This window comes from Netta rufina (assembly GCF_964035555.1).
Source record: "Netta rufina genome assembly, chromosome: Z".
Taxonomy (NCBI): Eukaryota; Metazoa; Chordata; class Aves; order Anseriformes; family Anatidae; genus Netta; species Netta rufina.
The window spans coordinates 14,901,192-14,915,723 of NC_140126.1; the positions used below are offsets into that span (position 1 = coordinate 14,901,192).

General features: G+C 40.9%; 1 protein-coding gene across 1 annotated transcript; it reads right to left on the reverse strand.

Annotated features, from left to right (window-relative positions):
• Positions 1-2,697: 2,697 nt before the first annotated feature.
• On the reverse strand, positions 2,698-9,327 carry LOC311221267 (granzyme K-like; the record flags this gene model as incomplete). The annotated part of the gene is made up of 5 exons (XM_084305133.1): positions 2,698-2,868; positions 3,765-4,034; positions 7,404-7,551; positions 9,035-9,176; positions 9,267-9,327. The coding sequence occupies 5 exons, from the start codon at positions 9,325-9,327 to the stop codon at positions 2,698-2,700; spliced, it is 792 nt and encodes a 263-aa protein (XP_084161259.1).
• Positions 9,328-14,532: the final 5,205 nt, after the last annotated feature.

The following is a 14,532-nucleotide window of genomic DNA, read 5'->3' on the forward strand; positions in this document are numbered from 1 at the left end:
ACTATGAGCATGAAAGCATTTGTCTTACAAAAGCAAACTGCTTATTGAAAGCAAGACTAGGTCTGATATTATATGTAGACACATTTGAGTGTGTATGCATATAAAACCCAGGTGTACATGTACTACCCAGCCCCTAATCCTCATAAAGCAACCCACAGGGAAATTACATTGATATAACTGCCAGCCAGGGAGTTTTGCTCTGAGAACAGGCAGTAACCTCCAAATTGCAGCCATCAAAGTGTACCATAGACTGCAGTACAACAGTATCCCTCCAGCAGCAATCCCTCCAACTAGGCTATATTGACTTACTCTGTGCATGGCAATGGTAGCCATGTAAGAACTGTCATGTAAAATGAAAAACTATATTGCTCTGAGAGCAATCACTTAGCATAAAATGGAGAATAGTTGTAGAGGCAGCAGGATTTATCTGACTGTGGTGTTACTTGCAGTATAGTCTGTAAGCAAAGCCAGAGAGAAACAGTTTATAAGAAATATCTGTGGGACTATTACTATTTCCGATGTAATTTTAGGTATGCTATTTTTGCTCATTTCCCTCCACTGCCTCAGAGCTTAGTACAGCTTTGCCGCCTATGACTAGTCAAATTACCTAAGCAGCAAGTATGCAATGACCAAAATCCTAGCCAAAAATGAGTGATTTTTCTAATTTCTGCCTTAGCAGATTTCAAGCATTTGCAGGATGGCGGGGTTGGGCTGGCTATAACTTGAGTGAGCCCCACGTTTGGGTGGCTCATGATGTCAGGGGGATTGCTGGTTACACTGTGCTGCCCACAGACATCTCCCTGTGGACTCCAGGACTCTCTCTCCAGGACTTGGACCTGCAGTGGGCCCAGCTCCATGGGACAAATGACCATGGGTAGACTGGGGAGGCCCCAGGGACTGCTTGGGGCAGTTAAGGTCTGCTGGATCCCTCTGGGCCTGGTGGCAATGCCCTTTCACTTGCTAAATTGTATTGGTGTAAATGAAGTAAAGAGATTATAGGGGATCACACATACAGTATCTGAACTGGAATTAACTGCTGGCTTATGGTTTCCACACTGTATCACTTCAGTGAATCTATGACATGGTCCTGGGCCCCTGCTTGAGTAGGAGTATTGGACCAAATGGACTTCAGAGGTCCTTCCAACCTCAGCCTTTCTGATATTACCCATCAGTAGCAGAGATAAGACTACTGTAAGGGAAATCCTTGCCTTTGGGAGATGAAACACCAACATTACTGGGCTGTGGAGTGTGAAGAGTCTCCTGTAGAACAGGAAGTAAGATATCCTTGCTGTCATTTAACTTACAAAGGTAAAAGGGGCCAAATTATTTGCAACCTCCTTTGGGGCCTTCCAGACAAAAAGTGTTAACAGCAGTATGCTATTCTTTGCATTTTAATATCATATGCCTATTTTTTCCATTTTTTCCCAATTTCCATCTGTGTTCAAAGCCTCAGCAAATTCATTGACATCTTTTGACGAGTGTCCATGACCTTCAGTGAGAACTGGATGAAACCCCCATAAAACTTATAGGCAAGTTTCATTACACCATTACAGATCACCAACACGGCTTTGAAATGTCCATTTGCTCCTTTATTTGCATAGCTTTTACAAGACAGCTTTCCTTTGCTCAGCTAAGTGATACAGCTGTTGATCAATAACCAAGGCAACCACACTGAAGTGCTGTAGTTATTTATTTGTGCCTCTGAAAGATCTCAGAGTTTACAGCATTTAATACAATAACCAAAGAACCAGAGAAACCCGGCAGATTGTCACTTCCAAATGCCTGGCAAAAAAAGAGATCTTGAGAATATTTGGAAGGACATGGGAGAACAACAAGCTAACCACAGGCTTATTCAGAAACACACCAGGTACTTCTGGTATCAGAAGTTTACTGAAATCCACATCAAAATCACTGTGCTTTATTTGTTTGTTTCTTTTTTTTTTTTTTTTTTAATAGGTATTATACAAGCACTATATTTTTTTTAGAGAAATATAGTTATGCTCATTACAATGAACAGTAATGCTTTTTTCAACAGACAGTTGTAATTCTTTCTTCAACTGTGAAGAATGGTATCATGAACCAAGATCTGAGAAGAGATGATTTTGTTGATTTGAGCATGAAGAAAGGGAGGAAAAATAACCTAGAAGAAAAATGTAAATTATTTTTTTCACACTAACAATGTAAGATTAGCTGGAAAAAATATTTATCAGCTTATTATTTTAGATCTGAAAATTAAATTAGCTAAATATTTAGTAACAGTTAAAGTATATAGTATTGGAAAAAAAAAAAAGTCAAACTGACGCGTTTGAACATTTCAAGTTTTTTTACTAGTTTTTCTCATTCAGTAGACATTTCATTAACTATCAGTCTGAATTTGAATTTTTCTGTGAATACACATTCAAAAATATTGTTTTATCCCAGTCACAATGGAAAAGATGAGTAGTACTTTCCCATCACACCAAAAAATAGGGTGAAATCCAATACAAATTGTGTTGTCTAAGAGGCAGTTTCCTACTAAAGATTAGTAAACATTTTATTTATACAAAAGGGAATATTTTCAACTTTCTCATAAACCTGTGGTGGTGTTAGTAAAGGAGTAAAGCTAGGACCTACTTTGTAAAGTTGGCAGTGTAAGGCAAAATCTAGTTCTAAAGCACAGCACAGTATCTATTAAATCTAGTAAATGTCTGGCCTTTCTTACGGCACTCTGTTATGGGAAACTGTTTCTTTTATCCAGTCAATATAGTTTTTAGTCAGTCGTGTGTAAACTCCAGGCAAGTGTCCTTTAGGTCTTTTTTTACAATTTTCTCCAAAAGAAACAATCCCACTGTAGTGACCACAACAGATGAGCGGCCCACCAGAGTCTCCCTGAATGAAAAAAAAAAAAAAGAAGAAAAAAAGAAAGAGAGCTATCAATGTGTTTGCTTCTATCAAGAGGAAAAACTGATAAAATAAAATAAAATAAAATTTAATAAAATAAAATAATTTTTATTTTTAATTTAAATTTTTAATGAAATTTTAATTAAAAAATAATATTTAATTTAATAAATTTAAATAAAATAAATTATGTGTAAACACATCATTTTGGAAACATTGCTTCTGACCTGTTCTAACCTATGAAATGCATCAGATGGCGTAGGGCACTTCAGGGGAGTTGGGTGAGGTATGAGGTGTGTGGATGCTTGTAAAGCCTGATGGAGTCTTTGGTGTAAATGTCGTAGACCAGCACAGTGCTATTATAATCTCATTTCATTTTTTTTCAGTTTGTCTTTTTTATTGTTGTTATAAATTGAGTTACACTTCCGTAGCAACTGGCCTTTCTGGATTATCATAGAATCATAAAATCATAGAATTAGGCACAGAAAATGTCAAAAGGAAGATCTAAGCAGAAATTTTGAATGTACAGTTAAATTTGTACTATTTGGATGGGGACATCTGGAAAGGATCAGATGATTCAGACTGAAAGTTCTTCTGTCCATCAGGTACAAGTGGATTCTAAGGAGAACAGCTTGAAGAAATGCACCTGAATTCAACTGAGGTAATTCCCAGGCTCAAAGTCCCATACTCTAGATCTTGTTTTGTACAGTGACCAAAACTACCCAAAGTTTTAACACTGCTTTTTCGCAGCACTAAAATGTCTTATGAATGTTTTTAAATCCTCTATTAATCTGGTCAGTTTGCAAAGTGTCTAATGCTGCTTTGTTCCTGGTGAAAAGGAACAACTGTTAAAAGCACATCCCCTCATCTTTGTAACTGCTTCTTACCTGGCAAGCATCGCTCCTTCGAAACTTCTTTCTCCCTCTAGCACACAACATGTTGCTGGTTATTTTCACTTCTTCTTTAATATACTGTTTTTCACAAATTTTTCTATCAACAATTTTAATAGTTGTTTCCTGAAGACATTCTGATGGCTTTCCTGAAGATGTGACTCCCCATCCAGCCACCGTGCACTCTGTGCCATGTTTGATATCTTCAACACATTCAGGCAGATGCAAAGGTTGCACATATTTATTCAGATTTGCCACACGATCCAGCTGCAGAAAAAACAAATAAATAAATAAATAAATATGCTTTTTCATGCAGAGAGGAAGGAAGATATATATCACTAATTCAGTGGGCTAAATAGTCTATTTTTATATTTTTACCAGCATTTTCTCTCCTAATAAACCACTTTTCAATATTTAGGAACTGATTCTGAACTTGCTTGCACTTCTGTGGATCCAGAAGTACTTTCCTTATGTCTGTATAGCAATTCTGTAACCACGGCAGCATTAATGAGTTCACACCCAGATTTCCCATTGATTACAGCAGGAAATTAAAAAACTATGCAGGTTTCCTTGTTAGATCTGTGTCCTGTTCAAGAACCTAACATGCCACTGAACTGCTGTGTTGAAATCAGAGCCTGGTGTTTTGCTGACATGCAGACAATTGAAATGGACCAAATAACAAAGATGTAAATAAAAGTCATAAGCAATTAGACGCGACAGCAGAGACCTAAACTGTGAAAAAGTAGGTCTTGAAGTCTTTAGACTGACAGGCTTTTCCTCTGAGAGACTCAAAAGCGCTTAAATGATTCAAACCTTATATGTTTTGTTGGCCTTTATGTGACAGATTCATCCTTCAGCATAGGCCAATTAAAGTCTGTAAATGCAAACATAACAAAACATGATCGCATATCCTCAACACATTTACTAAGGACTCGCAGCTACAGAACTAAGCTTATTTTCTGTTTTACACATGATCGCTACACCACGACTGATTTCACAGGTGCTTACATGTTTTGCTGAATGGTTGTCAGTTAAATAATTCTGGCTTTATACATTATTTTTTTCAAAGGAACTACAACAAATCAGATGTTTATCTCCCTCCAAAAACATGGATTATTGTGTCATATGCTGGTGGAAATTTCCAAAGATAGAAAGTTTATCGCTAGTCACTTAACACTCCACCACAGCAGAACTGTAGTAATGGGAGGTGAGCCCTGGTGCTACCACTATCCCTGTTACTATGTCAAATTCAAACCATGGATTTTATGCTATTTTCATCATTCTGGAACAGAGCTGTAACTTTCTGCTCTAGAAATAACATTTTCTAGGGATCCATTTTGGTATAGTGTTCATGCTCATCAAATAACTTGGGGTTTCTGATAAGCTGGTGGTGGACAGAGGCACAGCCAGTGAAATGAAACTGCCTGTCTTTGCACTGAAGTAGATGAAGAATTGTTACTGACATCTGAGGGAAGGGGCTTCTCATACTTGGACAGCGATAAGTCACTGAGGACACAAACGGCTGTAAATGCACCAGCTAGTTTCAGAAAAAGACATTGCTAGTTTCTTTCCTGTGTCATTACACCAAACTGGTAATAACATCTAACTATGAGAAATCAGGTTCAAGTCATCAGATCTTTTTCCATATAATTCCACCAATTATTTCAGAAGAGTGGTAATATTCTTAATATGGTGCACTGTATTAAGAGCTGTAGTACTCTTAGTATCAGTTACTTTAAATATACATCTTGTCTTTCCTGTTAAAATAATTCTTGATTAACAGAACATAATATTAAAACATAGCCTGAATGTAAGTCCATATGTGGTTTCTTAGGCATTGTACAGAAGTCATGACATTTCTAAAGATATAGCAAGATGATCACAGAATCATAGAACAGCTGAGGTTGGAAGGGACCTCTGAAGATTGTCAAGTCCAAATACCCTTCAAGCAGGATCACCTAGAGGACGTTGAGCAGGAACAGCGGGATTTGAGTACCTCCAGAGAAGGAGACTCCACAGCCTTTCTGAGCAACCTGTGCTCTGTCACCCTCACAGTAAAGAAGTGCCCCCCCTTATATTCAGCTGGAACCTCCTGTGCTTCAGTTTGTGCCCATTGCCTCTTGTCCTGTCTCTGGGCACAACTTAAAAGAGTCTAGCCCCATCTACTCAACACCCTCCCCTCAGATATTTATACACTTTGATGAGGTCTCCCCTCAGTCTTCTCTTTTCCAGGCTAAACAGGCCCAGCCCTCTCAGCCTGTCCTTGTCCGACAGGTGCTCTAGTCCACTCATCATCTTCATAGTCCTCCTCTGGACTCTCTCCAGTAGCTCCACGTCCCTCTTGTACTGGGGAGCCCAGAACTGGACACAATACTCCAGGTGGGGCCTCACCAGGACTGCACAAAGGGGCAGGATCACTGCCCTTGGCCTGCTGCCAACACTCTTCCAAATGCAGCCCAGGATCCCATCAGCCTTCTTGGCCACAAGGGCACAGTGCTGGCTCATGGTCAGCCTGCTGTCCACCAGGACTCCCAGGTCTCTCTCTGCAGAGCTGCTCTCCAGCAGGCCAGCCCCCAGCCTGTACTGGTGCTTGGGGTTATTCCTCCCTACATGAAGGACCCTGCACTTGCCTTTACTGAACTTCATGGAGTTCCACTTGGCCCATCTCTCTATCCTGTCCAGGTCCCTCTGAATGGCAGCACAGCCCTCTGGGGTATCAGCCACTCATCCCAGCTTTGTGTTATCATCAAGCTTGCTGAGGGTGCACTCTGTTCCATCATCCAGGTCATAGATGAATAAACTGAACAAGTGTGGACCCAGTACTGACCCCTGGGGGACACCACTAGCCTCCAAGTAGACTTTTCACTGTCCTCCTTGGTGGCTTTGGACTGGCCCTGAAACTGATGGTACAGGAATCCATTCCTCCAGAACCATTTTGACCATCTACAGATTTTCTGTACAGACACTGGACACCCTATTCAAAACACCCATGGCTGACTCCATGTGAATCTGAGTGCTGCATTAATGGAGTTCTCACTGCAGGCACACACGGGGCATGAGCTAGGATGAGCCAGGAGCCGGTACTCAGCAAATCCCTGTTCCACACAGGCATCCAGGATGATGGTGTCAGCTAACACCTTTCCATGCCTCATTCTACAGCATCCTGAGCCTTTTTCACTGTGTGACCACTCTGTGCTCCTAGAACTGAATTCTTCTATGTCTTTATTATCTGGACTTATACTTTATGTGGACACACAAAATAAATAATATGTTTCATCCCCATTTTCACTCAGTCCAGCACAATGTATCCCCTCGGAGTACAGCTGTGGCCCAGACTCTATTGTATACATCACTTCAGTACCGCCTTTGATAACTGACAAAATGTGATTTGGGTTTTCAGAAGGGTTGCGGCAGTGAGTACATAAAAGCGAGTTTTACAACTGAATGATCTTGAAATGTCATTGTTGCTCAGCCTGCCACTGATCCTGTAACCTTATCTAGATTAGTAGAACCAAAAGCAGAGTTTTCTGAGATGTTGTTAAAACAATATACTCTAATATCAAAGAATAGCCAAAATGATCATCAGCAATATTCATTTTGTAATAATAATAAAAAAATAATAATAATTAACAGTACCTTGAGGAGCATTATATCATTTGTCTTGGAAGACTTGTTAAACTGGGGATGACAAAATATATTCATAATCTTAAATATCTGCTGTTCTTTTTCATGTATGGATGCTCGGTGGGCTCCAAGAACAACTCTGGATTCTTCTTTTTTCAATCTAAAACTTAATGAAAGTACAGGAAGATATGGTCACTACTGGAACAGAGAGCAACATCTCTCAAGATAATCAAAAGCTGTGTAACACAATTAACAATTCCATTTTACAACAACTTATTTAAAAATATGGAAAGATACTGTTCATTTTGATAGCTTGACATGAGCTTGTGTTTTCCTCTACAAAGTAGCATTTCTTTACCTTGAATATCATTTAGTAAAATAACTGCATGATAGCTGACCTTCAAAGGATTCCAGAGTTTTGAATTAATGTCACAGAAAAGCTTACTGACTTTTTAGGAAAAGTGTCTTGCACAAGGATTGCTGTGGATTGCCAGTGGATTTATGATCTAATCTTGCAAAGGATTGAAACATGTCTGGCTAATAACACAGAGGTTGTCTTACTGGCATCAGAGTGATGTCAATACACACATCAACACTCAGTATTCATGCTTAACATTATACATGAAGGTAAGTGTGAACATCTTTAATATTAATAATACTTTTGTCCTCAACTTCACCAAATGCAGCTCAGCCCAAGAAGAAGAATGGGTGTTGCCTACTTCAAGACACCCCTGAAGAATATTACAAAGTAAGACTGACAAAACCCACAGAAAGTTATACATCCAGTTTCTGAGGACAGCTAGTAAAAGTCAAGCAACTCATAAATCTCCCTCTCTCCTAAGATCTCTGAGTGTCATCAGAAACCCATTTATGCATGTCTGTCTTTCTTGCTCTTGCCTTTCTCAACTTAATGCAGCCCAGTAAGAAGATGCTGCCAGAAGACACACTACTGGGTTCCTGTGCTTCATTTTCAGAATACAAACTCAGTACACACAGGACAACTCTTTCAAGCCAGAATAAAGACTTTATCAAACCAAAAAAAAAAAAAAAAAAAAAAAGTTATTTTCTTCATTCTAGCTGTATGTCCCAGTGAAAGATATAATTTATTTATTTGTATGTAAATTTTTGCTTGTGAAAATGACTGCAGCCATGGGGTATCCAACCTGGGGAAGGGATGCTTGCACCCACATTTGAATGGTCAAAAGGACACGGCTTCTTGTCATAGTCACAGCTCTGGCATTTAGTTTTTGTGCACCCAGTCAGGGCATTTACAGTGAAGGGAACAGTGGTTACATCTAACTCGGCTTCATCTCAGGGTGTTCTAGGCTTAGTCCCAGGCACAGTGGTAAGTTATATACACTTTGCAATATATCCCCTTCTCTAAGACACTGCTGTTTCAAGTGAATGATGCATTGGGTCTGTTAACAGCACAGTCAGTGTCCTGCAGCACTAGCTAATCTGACTAGAGAAGGAAACAGTCCTCAATGCAGATCAGTAGTTAAGAAACAACTTAAAGCAGGATGGAAAGAGAGAGAATTGCAGCTTTACCAATCCTTCAATATCCACCTTTCATCACTTACAGGCTTGCACACCATGCCCCACCTCTGCGAAGCGTTGTGACTGCCGCAGCATAAGACACTTACGTACAGTGTGCTGCTGTCAAAACCCACTGGTCACCCACCAGAGCTCCTCCACACACAGTTGAATTCTTTCTCTGGATGGCAGCCATGTAGGGCCGGGAATGGGGAGGCACAGGGTGTCCTCCGATAATGTCACTGCAGCCATCTGAAATGCAAACGAAGGGTAATTTATTACTTACGTGTTATCCAGATGAAGTGGGAATCTGGATATTTTTATCCTTAGAGGACCACTTACATCTCAGAGGTAGGATAACAGCAATTAGAGAGAGAAGAAGAGCTAACAGCTGGCTGGTCATAGCTGTTACTTCTTACTCATGAGAGCATTGTAAATTACAGTACTGTCTTTCTATTTAAATGTTCTCTACAGGATATGGTGGTTAGTACGTTTTATAAAAAGCACTCTCTTGAAGTTTCTTTACTTCCTTAATAGTGCATTGTGTTAACTGCAGCTCAGTTTCTTTAGGTTTTTTCTTTGGGTTTCTTTAAAACCTGTATATTCCTTGAATCCCCACCACTCATCAATTCACATCTCACAGGAACTTCAGCAGACCTCCATGTGTCTGACACCAGAAAATAAATTACTAAGACAATTCCTGAGCATTATATGGGATGAATGTGTAATAAAACTGTAGCATGACAGTTAATTCAACAACTCTTGCAACTCTAAAGAAAGGCAAGTGAACAAATGAGAGAACAAACAAAGGGACAACCTGAAAAGGATTCACAGAAACTGAGAGGGAGAACTCAGGACATGTGGAGTACAGAGTTCATTCCCAAGCAGTGGGCAAAGCCAGCAGCAGCAGCAGCCATAATCCTCTACAGAATTATACTGTCCAGGCAACATTTTCAGTTGAAAGGACAATGAGGATTCATACATTAAGTTTAGGAGAGCCACTGAGAACTGTCAGAAATCTGTTGGTTGATAGCTTAGGAATACCTCACACAAAAGACAAGCTACACATATGAAAGGCACAGCAAATTGTTTTTTTCTTAGTAATAATTTCTAAGGGTGCAGGGTTCAGATACAAAAACCCCAAGAGCATCCAAGTGTCAAATGCAGACAAAATATCTAGTCAGTGGTCACAAGAAAAAAGATTAAAAGACACAGTGGTGGGAGAGACTTTACTGTGCTAACCACTCTGTCTGCACCCATGTTTTTCACAGAGTGCTGGTAAACCACTACAAAAATAGCATGTAATCAGATCAAGAACTTAAAAAAAATGAATAAATTAAATAAAATAAAAAATCTGTTATCTTAAGTACCCTAGAAAAGAATCAGAAAGCAATACGTCTAGCTCTCATTGATCTTATTTAATTCAAGAGAATAGCAACTCTGAAGATTGTTGAATGAAATTGATTATAAAATTGAGATGTTTATTTCTATGACATAGAATCTTACTGTAAAAACGGAAAACATGTATACAAGGCAACATTACATATTTTGTATTTCAGAAAACTCTTCCAAAGCTTTTTTTAAAATAAAACACATGACTTTCAGAATTAATCAACTCATAAAAGGACTAGCACTAGTTACCCCAAAGTCATTCTCCATCTTCAAGCTAATCCCAGGACTTATTCACACACCAGAGGCTACCTCTGCAAATCAGTGCTTTGGCCCAGAGGGTCCTAAAGGCATGATTAGGTTCAAGTTTTTTATGGCTTTACCCTCACAGTGGCTTAAGTGGCTGGCTTAAAAAACACTGCAAAACCTACAGCTACAGAGAGACTAAATGGGCAGCAGCCCCATGTTCTCACCAGGCAGGACAAGGCCTGAGCTTCCACAACATAATACCTGATGGTGCTTTATTTCTGTCAGGTACACACAGTTTTATAGGCGTGGTGTTGATTCTCTACAAAGCTTTGAGGACTCTCTAAATTAACTGTGCTACTATTTTTTTTTTTCTGTGATATCACACAGCAAATAGGCAAAAATAAACCTGGAGTATTGCACATAGATGAGACAGATGAGACAACAGAAAAATACTATGACACTGGTATGAAAGAAGAAAGTGAAATAGGAATTCTGAGTAGAAAAGAGTGTTCAGAGCAAGAAATATTGTCAAGTTGAATAAAACTGAAATCAAAATGGGGAGCAAGATGAGAAAAGAGTATTAAGATCAGTAGGTAATGTATGGTTAAACAAGACTAAGACAAGAAAATTTCTAAATGCAAGTCATTTCACCATAACAAACCTTTAATCCCAGATCTTGACCACACTGAATATTCAGTCAGTTCAAAAGATCATCCTATAAAAGTTAATATAAACGTGGTCGTCTTTGCTCATTTGTTCTGGGGACCTGCTGTTCTCAGGTAAACAAACACAGGATGCAAGTGACAACCATTTTTTCCCAACCTCTTCCAGCTAACTTCTTAGCAACTCACTCCCTTAGTTCAACTCCTTTCTTCACATGCAGGACCCCACCTTGCCAAGACCAAGTGCCAAGGCAGGCATGATCACACCACTCATAGCAGTGAAATAGCAGTGGCCCACACTTTACCCTCTTGGAAAAATTTGCAAAAATTAATCAGCTTGCAGAGGGAGCCAATAATACATGGTGGTTACATTGTGAAGTGCTTTGTGTTACAGGAACGTGTCTGCTAGAGTGTGGGTGCAGAATGAAGAAAGCCAGTGTTGCTCATCCCTAGGCATGAGTGACAAGCTCGGGATATGTGCTCATTGGGAATCACAGAATCACAGAACCACAGAACTGAAGGGGTTGGAAGGGAGCTCTAGAGATCATCTAGAGATCATCGGGTCCAACCCCCTGCCAAGGCAGGTTCCTTAGAGCAGGCTGCCCAGGTAGGTGTCCAGATGGGCCTTGAATATCTCCAGAGAAGGAGACTCCACAACCTCCCTGCGCAGCCTGTCCCAGTGCTCCATCACCCTCACCATGAAGTTCTTTTGCATGTTGGTGGGGAAATTCCTGTGCTCCATTTTGTGGCCATTGCCCCTTGCCTTGTCCCCGCAAACCCATGAAAAGAGGTTGGCCAAGTCCTTCTGTCTCCCAAACTTAAGATATTTGTAAACATTAATAAGATCCCCTCTCAGTCTTCTTTTCTCCAGGCTGAACAGACCCAGGTCTCTCAGCCTTTCCACATAGGGAAGATGCTCCAGGTCCTGTATCATCTTTGTGGCCCTCCACTGGACTCTTTCCAGGAGATCCCTGGCTTTTGTACCAGGAAGCCCAGAACTGGACACAGTACTCCAGGTGAGGCCTGACCAGGGCAGAGTAGAGGGGGAGGATCACCACCCTTGACCTGCTGGCCACGCTCCTTTTAATGCACGCCAGGGAAGATGGAGCTGTTTAGTGCAACACTCGTGCTGACATCCTTCAGAAACATGAATGTGCATTGGAGAAATTTAAGATTTCCTCATTTTCTTTCCATACAGAAATTATCCCAGACAAATAAAGGAAGAGATTATTATTATTATTACTTTATTATTTATAAGAATAGCTGGGTTTGAAGCAAAAAGGAAGTAAAATCTCCCATTTATTATGGAAATGCTTTAGCCACTGGGCCATTACATATAAGATGGGTTGTTATTGCATCTGTGCTTCAAGAAGAGCTTGTACACCATGCCCCCCTCTCAGAGTCAGAGAAGACACCCCAGCTCTGCCTCGCTATGCTCCTGGTGGTGTGCCCACTCTGCACTGTTCAACTTGTGCAGCTGGAGGCTCTGAGAGGTATGGAGCTTAGGTATAAATTGGGCTCCTATATTGGTCCCCTAAAGTTGTTCTTGATGTTTGCCTTTAGTGGCACAGGAAGCAGCATGAATGAAAACTAAACACGGTTACCAGGGAAGCAAAATTATCCAAATGACTGTGTATGAGCTAGGAGACAGAGAAGTATTCAACAGTCAGAATGGAGCTGAAAGTGACCCATTGACCCATGCATAATGCCCATGGGAAAATTCCTCAAAGGCAAAGGCTAGAAATAGAAGCTGGAGAGATTTGTTCTTTTGTTCAGGCAGTAGTTTCCACTGAAAGAGTGGCTATGCCTCATGGGCACAGCAGGGGGAAAGAACAGAACATTTTGCTTACATGTTTCAGACTTCTTGAAGTCCAATTGCTTATGCAGCACAAGAACTAATAAAAAATCTTGACTATGCACTCAATGGAGAAAGAAGTTTTGCTCTAAGGTTTCCTGCCATTACACAAAGACTGAGAATATAATCTAAACTTGACCATAAATTAACTTATTGACACGGCCAAAGTAGTCCAGCTGACTTGTTTACCGTACGGAAAAAAATATCAAATTTTCAACCTCATCTAAATGAATTACAAGCTGAAGAGGACACTGACAAAAGCATTTGGGTACAAAAGTAGAGGCTGATTATGTGCTTGTCAATCTGATCTTTAATACGTATGCAGTCAGTCCCAGGAGTATGTGATAGAGGTAACACTCAGAATGAGCTTTCACATCTAGCAGTTATTATTTGTGCAATCCCAAGCACAATACAAGTACAGGCTGGCCGAAGAATGGATTGAGAGCAGCCCTGATGAGAAGGACGTGGTAGTTCTGGTGGATGAAAAGCTCAACATGAGCCAGCAGTGTGTGCTTGCAGCCCAGAAGCCAACTGCGTCCTGGGCTGTATCAAAAGCACCATGCCCAGCAGGGTGAGGAATCAGAGAATGCCAGAATATCCCGACTTGGAAGGAACCCACAAGTATCATCGAGTCCAATCCCTAGGTCCACACAGGTCTACCCAAAAATTCAGATCATAGGGCTAAGAGCACAGTCCAAACACTTCCTAAACTCCAACAGGCTTGGTGCTGTGATAATGTCCCTGGGGAGCCTGTTCCAGTGCGCGACAACCCTCTCAGTGAAGAACCTCTTCCTGATACCCAGCCCAACCCTCCCCTGTCACAGCTTGACTCCATTCCCTCGGGTCCTATCGCTGGTCACTGAGGAGAACAGATCGGCGCCTGCCCTTCCACTGCCCCCTGTGAGGAAGCTGTAGGCCGCAGTGAGGTCTCCCCTCAGCCTCTTTTCGAGGCTCAGCAGGCCAAATGACCTCAGCTGCTCCTCATACGTCTTCCCCTCAAGGCCCTTCACCATCTTCATAGCCCTTCTCTGGACACAATGAATGTGTATGTGGAGGTTGGAACTAGGTGATCTTCAAGGTCCCCTCCAACCTGTGCTATGGCTTTAAACTGAAAGAGAGATTTAAATGAGATAGAAGGAGGAAATTCTTCACTCAGAGGGTGGTGAGGCCCTGGCACAGGCCGCCCAGAGAAGCTGTGGATGCCCCATCCCTGGAGGTGCTCAAGGCCAGGCTGGATGGGGCTTTGGGGCAACCTGGGCTGGTGGGAGGTGTCCCAGCCCATGGCAGGAGGGTGGAACTGGGTGGTCTTTCAGGTCCCTTCCAACCCAAACAATTCAGTGATTATCAAAGAGTAGTCTAGACAGCATATTCATAGTTCTAATCATCAATATAAATGAGGTGTTTAAGAATTAGATAGGATATTTTTAAGGAAAGTGTATACAAACAGCTAAGA